Here is an 11,187-nt window from a genome sequence, read left to right on the forward strand (position 1 = left end):
GACCACGGTTCATGACTATTGTCTACTGTGGACCACGGTTCATGACTGTGGTCCACTGTGGTCCGCTGTTCATGACTTTGGTCCACTGTGGACCACTGATCATGACTGTGGACCCATGTGGTCTGCTGTGACCCACTGTTCATCATTGTGGCCCACTGTGGTCCACTGTGGACCATTCCTCATCATTGTGGACCCTTGTGGTCTGCTGTGGACCCCCTTTGGACCATTTTGGAGAACTGTGGACCATTGCGGACCCCTGTGACTCAGATTTTCCTGAACACCACAGAGCTGACAGGAACTATAAAGTTCAGCCTCACTTCTGTTCAGCCCTGCAGTTCTGAGCTCGTGGAAACATTCTCAAACAATAAAAACAAGAAAACCAGAACCCCACCAAAATAATGGGCCTAGTGAGTCCAAACTGTTGTTAACTTAAAAACTTATAAAAGTGTATTCAGACACAGCCAGCAATAGTAAACTGGTCAACTCAGGCCTGGTGGAACCCCGAACCACCAGGAGGACAAATGAGGTCATCCTCGGTCAAACTGGGCAAAAGAAATAAAAACAGAGATGGACACGTTTAATTAAAGAAGCCCAAACAGAGAAAATGTAGAAGCCTCGATTTAATCAACCATTTCTCGAAGAACTTCAGATCTGCTTCAGATCTCTTGTGACATGTTCGCTCTTAAATAATATCATGGGGATGACCCTCAGCTACTGCTACAAAACATTAACCTCAACATCTGTAAAACTAAGTTATAGCCACCATCTTTAGTGTGACAGACTTCAAAAGCTATTTAGTTTTAGATGTTCACCAAATGATTACTTTCAGACAGTTTCATTCAAATCCATTCAGTTGTTCAGGAGATATTTTGCCAAAAAACAAACATACAGACTTGGAAAGAAATATTACTGGAGCTTCAGGTTTGAGTGACGGTCAAGAATCAGAATGAATATTTTCTGTGTAAACATCTTTGAGTCTCACAGATTGTGAGTCAAAGTGCTGACAAGTTCTTTCTTACGTTCATGTTTTATCGTTTTTATTTCAAATCTGCAGATTTTCTTCAGGGTTTCACTGAACTGAACCGGCAGCTGAACTGAAAACCAAACTATGTCACAGCCGTGTGACTGAACACTAGCCGGTCAGCCTCAACGCCGCCTGCTCTTGGCAGAGTCACCTGTGAGCGCTGCTGCTGCCTTTCATTCAAACGAGTCATATTTACACAAGGCTGCAGCCGCGGTCGAAGCGAGCACTTCAGCGGAAACGACGGCTGCCGCTTCAGAAATGTTAACCGACAAAAAAAAAATTGACCAACCCCGGGGCGTGGCTGTAGAGGAGAGGCGAGTCTATCAGTCATTGAGTTTTACTTACCCAGAGAAGTCGGTGGAAAGTAATCCGTAGTTAAAGATGAAGACTCGGCTCACGTGGCACGCTGTCAGGTAGCCCATAGCAGTCATCATGGAGTACCTGTGTGCGGGGGAGGAACACAGGTGAGGCAAATGATTACAGGTCCAGCTCAGAGATTAACCAGCTCTCGCTGCATCACTAGATGACTCATGAGCTCTTAATGTTGGGCTACACCGTGAAGACTTTGGAACAATTATTTTTTTCTGCTAATGTGATGAGTTACAAGAAATCCTTTTAAAACTATTGCGGTTTTTCCAGATAGTATTTTGTTTACATTTAAACAGACGCACACTCCTAGATTTCAAGTTCTGGGTTGTGAAAAATGGTTGAGATAATTTGTAATGCAAACTTTAATCCTAAACACCATAAATCCATCAGCCAGTGCAGAAATGACCTGCTTTATGCCGTTTTGGTTCATTATTTGTTCATATTACAAAAGCAAAGCATTGTCTTCAGGAAGTCTGTATATCTCTGCAGACTAGTTTGAATAGTGAGAAATGTGACTGTTTTCTTTGCATTTACTTAATAAAAAGTACAATCACTGATGTCCTTTAATATTCAGAAACTGCAAACAAACATAATGTTGGACGGAGGAGTTGCAACTTCACTAGTTGTGTTAGATCTTCCAGTCCACCGTTTAGCCTCGTCCTAAAACTTGCAGACACCATTATAACCATACAAAAACTGGGTGTGAGAAACACTTGTTTCACCACCAGAACTTCAAAACATGACATTATAACTTACAAAGATTCAGTAAGTCCACCCATCTCTGGCATGTTTATACATGCTGTTAGTGTGATTCATCTCACATTACAACTCTGATGTTGCTCTGGTTCTGCTGGCAGGTGATCAACACACAGGTGAACACAGCAGCTTCCTGTCACGCCTCATTCACGTACTTTCATTCATAAAAAAAAAAAAAAAGAAACTCCTCAGAAACCTTTCCTCGTTAAACAAACATGAAGACAAAGGTAACAAGCTCTACAAAGTTATTCTCATGCCCTTCATGTTCAGTTTAAAGCAAAAAATAAATAAATAGAGCCTTTGAACGTGAAGACAGAAACCAATGGGCTGACTTTATAGGTCAAACAGACTCGTCGGGCTGGATTATCAGGCTGCCTAACACCTGACATCCACAGGCTGCTGTCTCCGTGGACAACAAGCCCTTCAGCCCAGATGAGAACAAATAAAGGTGCTGAACCACACAGGTGTTAGAATTCAGAGAAAAGATTAAAGGTCTCACATTCCTTGAAGGAATGCTTATCACTCACTGCCTTTCATGCTTCAGAATAAAAAGGATCTTATCCTGAGAGAAGGGACAGAGCTGTAGGCAATTTGGTCAAACCTGGTAAATGACACTAATCTTGATTTCTCAGTGCATAGAGGACATGTTAAGAATGACTGTCTGCTACTACTAGACACAACTGAGCTCATTATCTGTACGATTTACCGAGTTACAGTCATTGTGTTTGCTAAGGCCAGTTGGCTGTGGTGTTTTAGATGAACCCTCAATCACTGCGTTCATTAAATTCCATCCAGAGGTTCATGAGATATTTTGTTAACAGACCAACTGAGTCTGATGGTGAAAGGAAGACTTCTCAGACATTCGTAATCCCACCAACACTTCTTCATCCATGGAAGATGTGTCAGGGGACTTAAGGGTTGGTCCGTCTATAACCGAGGCTGAGATCACAGAGATAGTTAAAAAGTGATGTGGTAGCGGGGCTGCAGGGGGAACGAGATCCAACCTGAGTTATTTAAGGCTCTATCAGGGGTGCCCAATACGTTGATTGCCAGTCCATCGCAAAAGGTAGTATGGGTAGCTTGCATGGCATAAAAATAATAATAATAATAAAAAAAACAGAGGTCATCCTCACTATGAAATTTGTCACTTGATTGACATACAGGGCAGCCAGTCTGAGACCCGACCTTTTCTGACACATGGGTCACCACGAATGCACATACAACTGCGCCAAAAACTAGCAAGCTACTGAGTTACCTAGTTAGCCTCTAATTTACTTCTTCTAAACTCAAGAAAGGGTATAAAATGAGTGGGCGAGCTGGACCAAGTAAGAAGCAAAAAACTTACAATTTCCATACGGAATGGGAAGAGGACTTTTTTTCTCTCCACAATGTCATATTTGAAGTGTGTTTGCCTCATTTGCCAGCCTACCATTGCCATTCCGAAGAAGGGAAATGTGGAACGGCATTTTTGGACTGTTCATAAAAACTACGACATGGACTTCCTTCCAAAAAGCGAGCCAAGAACAAAAAGTTGAAGGAACTAAAATCCCAGTTATCTGGACAGCAGTCATTTTTCTTACAGCTGACCACAAAAGCGAAGGCAGCTACCGAAGCATCATTCCAGGTGAGTCACTTAATTGTTAAGCACAAGAAGTCCTTCCAAGACAGAGAGATGGTAAAAGAGGCATTTGTGAAGCAGCTGACTTGTTGTTCCAAGACTTTAAAAACAAACCAGAAATATTATCGATCAAAGCTCTCCAGGTATCAAGAAGTACGGTTACATGGCGCTGTGAAGCCATGTCCGAGGATTTGACCCAGCAACACTGAAAGGATATTGCGGACTACGAGTGTTTCTCACTGCAATTGGATGAGTCTACAGATTTGAGTGACACAGCCCAATTGTGCATTTTTATTTGGATGATGTTTACCAATATCTGGAGAGGAGGATGAAATTTTGACATTACAAGCCGACATTCAGCTCAAGGCCTGGGCTCACGGACAGTTCTGGAACTTATTCACAGAGGAAAAGTACCATAACATAAGGAAAAGCATTACCTAATTTACTGCATTACTTGGCTCAACTTATTTATGTGAGTTAGCCTTTACCCACATGAAGATTATTAATTCCAAATACCATTCCACCATGTCTGATGATCATTTGGAAGTGTGCTTGAGGCAGGCTATCAGCAGCTACTGTCCAGACTGCATCCCTCGTTGATTCCATTCAGTGCAAGTCATCAGAGTAAAGTAATGACAAAAAATGTACAGTGCTGTATTGCACAGTATAGGTTCATGCAGTTATGCAAGGTACATCAACATATTGTATAAATAAAGAATACTTACTATGTTTATAAATAAGTATACGTTTTGTATTTTTACAGTAGGTAGATCACTTTGACTTGGTCATTTCATAAGTAGCTCGCATGCTGAAAACGTGTGTGCACCCGTGCTCTAGATGTTGTTGGGCTGTCTTGCTTGACATGCTTTTGCAACCTTGTGTGGACATAGGGGTATTGCCACTGAATTTGCAGACTGTGATGGTGGTTCCCTCTTCTAAAAGGGTGACCAGGGTGCACTCCAATTTTAGGGGCATCACTCTCCTCATCCTCCCTGGTAAAGTCTCTTCAGGGATACAGTAGAAGCGAGTCCTATCGATGGTGCTCAGATTCAGGAGGAACAATACGGGTTCCATCCTGGTCATGGAACACTAGACCGACTCTTTACTGGTCCTTGAGGGGGCATGAGAGTTTGTCCATCCAGTCTACATGTGTTTTGTGGACATGTTCATGGAGGTACACTGTGGGGGTGCTCTGTGAGTATTGTGGGTCTATTGCTATGGGCCATCCGGCCCCTATACAAGTGGTGTGAGAGTTTGGTTCACATTGCCTGCAGTCTTAGAGCACTCGAGTGAGAGTTGGGACTCTTCCTGGGCTGCCTGTTGTCACAGATTCTGTTCATAATTTTTATGGACAGAATTTCTCGATGCAGCCAGGGGGCAGAGGGAGTCCAATTTGTTGGCCTTAGGGTCCCATCTCTGTCATTTACAAATGATGTGGTGCTGTTGGCTGTTGCTGTGATCATCAGCTCTCACTGGAGAGGTTCACAGACAAGTGTGAAGCAGCTGGGATGAGGAACAGCATCTCCAGATCTGAGGCCATGGTCCTCAGTCAGAAAAGGGTGGATTGTTTTCTCCGGGTAGGGAGTGAGATTCTGCTTCAAGTGGAGGAGTTCAGGTATCTTGGGGTTTTGTTGACAATGAGGGAAGAATGGAATGGAAGATCTACAGACTGATCGGTGCAACATCTGCAGTATTGTGGACTCTGTGCTGGTCCATTGTGGTGAAGAGAAAGCTGAGCTGCAAGAAGAAGCTTTCCGTTTACCGGTTGGTCTACGTTCTTACCCTCACCTATGATCATGAACTCTGGGTAGTGACCGAAAAAAACAGATTGTGAATCCAGGCGGTCTAAATGGAGTTTTCTCTGCAGGGTAGCTGGACTTTACCGTAAAGATAAGGTGAGAAGTTCAGTTCTCCAGAAGAGACTCAGATGTGCTGCTCCTCCACATCCAATTGAGGTGGTTCAGACATCTAGAAAATATGCTTCCATAGCATCGGGCATTGGGCATGTCCAAGTGGGAGGAGCGAGCCTGGGAAGACCCAAGACACACTGCAAACACTGTCTCTAAGCCAGTCTGGGAACATCTTGGAGTCTTCCTAGAAAAGCTGGAAGAGGTGGCTGTGGAAAGAGATAACTGGACCTCCCTGATCAAGCTGCTGCCCCAGTGACCTGACTCCAGAACAAGCAGCCAGGTGGGCGGATGGACAAACAGAGTTGACTCCAATAGTTTCCTAAATAAAGCGATCAGTTAGTTTTCAAATTATGTGTTGGAGATGACTCTCTGCTACAGCAATTTTTAGCTCAATATCTGAAAACCTGGATGAGTTAAAACATTTGGTGCTTGCTAAAGGTCACAAAAACATTTATTAGTTATAGATGCATGTCCATTGATTACTTTCTGAGGTATTCATTAAAATCCATCCACTGATTTATGATGTAAAGTTCTGACGCTACAAACAAACACAGACAATGAAGGCATAATGTTTTTGCTCTCAGACATGAGAAAAACATGGTCATGTTTCACCTCTGGAAGAGCGTAATCACAGCCAACAGAAACTGAAACTGTTCAAAATAAAAACTAATCACTAATCACAGTCACTGGTATTGTGTAAACTGAGCCCTCGGCCCACTCCACTGAACACCCACCTCCCAGGGTGAGTCCAGATTCCTGTCAGACTAGACCAACTTGAAAACAACTTTTCCCTGGACTGAAACACAACACTTTGCTACAAGCATTTGTATCGGTCCTGTCACCCATCTGTCATTGTGATGACACAGATGGGTTGGCCCGCTCCAGGAGGAATGTTTGGTTACGTAACACAGCAGGAGAGGCGGAGACAAACACTCACCTGTGAACGTTATTGATGTCAGCCTTGATGATGATGAGGTAGTTTGCAGCCACCACAGTCAGGATATGAGCGGAGTACCTGCAGGGAAGGACACAAGCACACTGCTCACTGAGTCACTTGCTACATTAGGCTATTACACCGTGAACAAACATTCGTTGTGAATCAGTGAAAACACCTGAAACCTACTAAAAAAAGTATCATTATTGGATTTGTTTAACCCATACAGTGCTGTGTCAAACTCTTGTCATCCCTTTTTTCTTTGTAATCAGTTTCCAGTGAGTCAAACTGTCTTGTAACCTTAAAAAGTGGTCTGGATCAAATTTTCAGACTTTCTGAAGGACGTTCAAAGTTTTTCTTTGGACGATGGCTGCACTTTTATCCGGTTTCAGTCCAGTTCCATATTTAGAGGAAGGTTTCTATGTCGTTAAACCCCCCAGTGCCCTACAAGTCATGTAGATTTGAAGGAGCTCAACCATGAACCAGTTCTAAGAAATCCAAACAAAATAATAAAAACAACTGGACTTCTATTGTTCAGACCTCTATAGTGGATAAGCTAACCAACCTCTCCATAGACGCAAGGCTCAACACCAGAGAGCAGTTCTTCTAGGCCAGACTCAGTGGTCCACCTACACCTCAAAGATAAGGGGCACTCTGCTGAGGACCAACATGTCCAGATGTTGGACAGAAAAGACAGATAGTTTGAAAGGGGGGTGAAGGAAGTCATTTATGTCAAACAAGAAAACCCAGCTTCAAACAGCGGAGGAGGTCTCAGATTTCAACTTTCTAAAACCTACAATGGAAAATTACACCCTATATCCAGCTGGTTTCACTGATGTCATTATGCCATTGATAAGTGTGACTTGACTCTCGTCTTATTGGTTCTTCTCAGATGTAGGTGATTTGTCACTATGACCCGTTTAGCAGGATCATCAATGCAAATTGGGTAGGATCATAACTGGTCTTTTTGTGTTTGAGCCACTTTGCCCGTTGTGGTCCTTAATCGCCCTATAATCTGACTTGAATTTCATTAGCTTATTCTGCACTGCTTATAAAAGTTTGGGTGTAGCTATGCTGCGCCATCAACTCCAATGTCTTGTCAAATGCACTCAGCCTTTGTGGCGCTGCCGCTCAACATGACGAGTAAGCGGAGGTTCAGATGTAGTTAGCAGTTTTGCTGGGTGGGTCGTCCAGTGACGTAGCTCTGCTGGTCAATCAACAGCTGCTGTCTGCTTACATCAAAATCAGCCCCTTGGAGCAGCCCGCTTGGAACCTCGAACAAGATGGTCCCAAAACTGTGTTGAGTGGGGATGGGTACCAGCAGTGGGCAGACCCTTAACTGGTGCCGTGTCGTGCAAAGCACCATTAGATTCACACCTTCATGCAGGTGACCAAAACATCTCTCTGTGAGCCAGGCTAGGAGCCTAATGAGACTCAGGGAGGGGAGGGGGGTTAATCTGCATGTGAATGTAGTGAACATACTGGAGCATCTCAACCTGGAACTCCACACTCTGTAGTTTTCCCAGATGGGAGAAAAGTCTTCAACTACAGAACACAGGTCCAGATCATTTGGTCTTTACTGTTTTATTTACCACGCCCTTGATGACTAAGAATCTACACCAACAACTAGTTTTAAGTCAGATCTTTGGGAACTTTGTTACTAGCAGCCTGTTATGACAACAGTTTGTTTTGTATTTAGTTGAACCTATAAAAATACTAAAGATAATACAGACAAACCAGAATGTAGAATTTTAGCACCAACGAGGTGATTCTCAAAGACTATTGGTTGAAGACAGCGTTTAACAGATGAAGACTACAGGAAGAAATTAGCCCAAGATTAAATCTGGAGCAAAACATCAAATGTTTTTACATTATGTTATGTTAACACACTGTTCTGATTAAATAAAGTTACATTTAATTTAACTTTTAGATACTTTCCACCTGCTGCAGGTAATGTCTTAAAGCTTTACACTTATATATTTGTCATATTTCCTCATTTTAACACACACTTTACAATAAACTGTGGTGCCCAGGTACAAGAACAAAGGATAGGCAAATGAAAACACAGCGAAAGAAAAAGCACCTTCAGAAAACTGGAAGAACTGCTGATGAAGATCATTTTAAAAGGATCAGATGAAAGTCTGCCAGCTAGAAGGTTTAAAAATTCCTAATTTCCATCCATAGTCCTGCTTGTCACAAAGACACAAGTCGGCTACAAATGGTAATTAAATGCTGAATATTTTCCTCCATCACATGTTTGTAATAACATCTGGCTGAGAGCAGAACGCATGACTGCAGGGACAACAAGCAGAGAATGAATAAAGCACTGTTTGCTTCACGTCACACCGTACCATCCAAAGCAGAAGATGAGAAAAGCCATCCCCAGGAGCGTGGCGAATGCATGCCTGACCAGAGGGCTGGCATGGCTGGGACTGAGGTAGAGACGAAACCAGAAGGCAGCAGTCAGAGCCAGCAGCTGGCAGGCCAGGAAATTCACCTGAGTGGAACAAAAATAAACACGAGACAGGATGAGAGGTGTTAAACTGTTCTACCTAATCCAGATACAAACAAACACTCAGATTCTTATACAGGAAGTTACCAAAACACACAGCCTTGTTTCTTCATTCAGTCTATGAGCTGCCGCTGATAAATACCTCTATCATTAAAATGAGACATGTCAATAAATAGCTTTATCATTGAGTTGAGACATGTCTTACTAAATATCTATCAGGTGAGACATGTTTTAATAAATATCTTTCATTAAGGTGAGATATCTCTTAATATTTTTATCATTAAAATGAGACATGTCTTAATAAATATCTATCAAGATGAGAAATGTCTGAATAAATATATTTATCATTAAGATTAAACATGTCTTAATAAAAGGGGCAGCATGGTGGCACAACTGGTAGAACTGCTGCCTCTCAGCGAGAAGGTTGCTGGTTCAAATCCCGGTCCGGGGGGCCTTTCTGGGTGGAGTTTGCATATTCTCCCTGTGCATGCGTGGGCTTTCTCCGGGTGCTCCGGTTTCCTCCCACAGACCAAAAACATGCATGTTAGGCTGTTTGGTAACTCTAAATTGTCCCTAGGTGAGAGTGAATGGTTGTTTGTCTCGTTTGTCTCTGTGAGTCCCTGTGATGGACTTGCAACCTGTCCAGGGAGTATCCTGCCCCTTGCACAATGATTGCTGGACATGGGCACCAGTGACCCCCGTGACCCAAAATGGAAGCAGCGGGTAAAAAGATAAAGGATGGATGTCTTAATAAATATCTATCATTAAAATGAGATGTGTCTTAATAAATATATATCATTAAGATGAGAAATATCTTAATACATATCTTTATCATTAAGATGAGACATGTCTTAATAAATATACTTATCATTAAGATGAGGCATGTCTTATTAAAATATATTTATCATTAAGATGAGAGATGTCTTAATAAATATCTTCATCAATAAGATGAGACATGTCTTAATAAATATCTATCATTAATGTGAGACAAGTCTTATTAAATATCTTTATCATTAAGGTGAGAGATGACTAAATCTCTCTCATTACTGAGACATGTTCTGACCCTGTTTGGATGTTAGACAGCCTCTCTGTTTTGATGTGTTTACACAACACGTGTGTAGAGATGTTAAATAACTGTCAGTCTAGACGACCTGAAGGTTAATTAAAAGGTGTTTCAATCAGACGAGCCGTGTTTTGGGGAGGGCATGCAGTCCTACCTGGTCAATGGACAGGCCCGAGTACCTGCTGACAGGTAGCAGACACCTGGATCCGGTGGTTGAGTCCTCCGCGCGCTCGCTCATCCCGCCTGGTTTGTTCGGTGGAGACGGCCCGGTGCTTCCCGGTGTTTTCCTGCTCTGTTCGTGTGAGGAAACTGTGTTCAGTGACTGAAATGCATGTTGTCACCGGGAGGGCGTGAGACAGGCCGAACCAGTCCGGTTTATCAACCAGGAGCAGCCTCCTCCTCCTCTTAAGTTAAAAAGAAGAAAAAAAAACTTTTTCCGGTTACCTTTTACAAAATAAAAGCCTGCGGATGCGAGAGATGTTTTGAACTAAAAAGTATTTTATCTGTCGGCTGATATTACCTGAAAGAGGGGGGCATTGATAAGTTCTGACACTGTCTTTTATAGTACTGAAAATAAAATGGTTACACACATCTTCCAATGTATTTCAGACTGAATAAGAATAAAAAGTAAAAACCCCTAAAGTTCTCATTTGACCAAGGGACCTGTGCTCTGTAGGTCCTTCTTTTGCAGAAAATTAAATATAACATGTGAGATTCTCTAATATAAAGATTTATTTGAGTAGATTTTAATCTGTTTAATAAACTAACCTGTTGATATCCTGATGCATAATCCAGCTATAAATCTAACTAGGCTGAGTCAGGCCCATTGAACAGATTCTTCTTTGTTGAAACGTTTCGTCTTTTATCCAAAGTATAGGTTGTGCATGCAATCAACTTACTTCACATATGGGGGGCAATAGGCAGAAACATGGGTGTGCTATGGTTTCTCCTATTGTAGAAAAGATATTCTTGACATCCTTTTCAGGGACACCACTGAGTCA

At 42.3% G+C, this 11,187-nt stretch overlaps 1 protein-coding gene across 1 annotated transcript in view; it reads right to left on the bottom strand.

The window, feature by feature from the left end:
• Positions 1 to 10,424, bottom strand: part of mboat1 (membrane bound O-acyltransferase domain containing 1) — a 24,892-nt gene extending 14,468 nt beyond the window's left edge. Inside the window, exons 1-4 of the mRNA XM_037677261.1 lie at positions 10,341 to 10,424; positions 8,963 to 9,108; positions 6,615 to 6,692; positions 1,370 to 1,465 (exon numbers count right to left, since the gene is read on the bottom strand). Coding sequence (XP_037533189.1) covers positions 1,370 to 1,465; positions 6,615 to 6,692; positions 8,963 to 9,108; positions 10,341 to 10,424 — 404 coding nt within the window. The remainder of the gene's footprint in view (positions 1 to 1,369; positions 1,466 to 6,614; positions 6,693 to 8,962; positions 9,109 to 10,340) is intronic.
• Positions 10,425 to 11,187: the final 763 nt, after the last annotated feature.

This window comes from Nematolebias whitei, chromosome 5 (assembly GCF_014905685.2).
Source record: "Nematolebias whitei isolate Nwh7 chromosome 5, NemWhi1, whole genome shotgun sequence".
NCBI classification, from domain to species: Eukaryota; Metazoa; Chordata; class Actinopteri; order Cyprinodontiformes; family Rivulidae; genus Nematolebias; species Nematolebias whitei.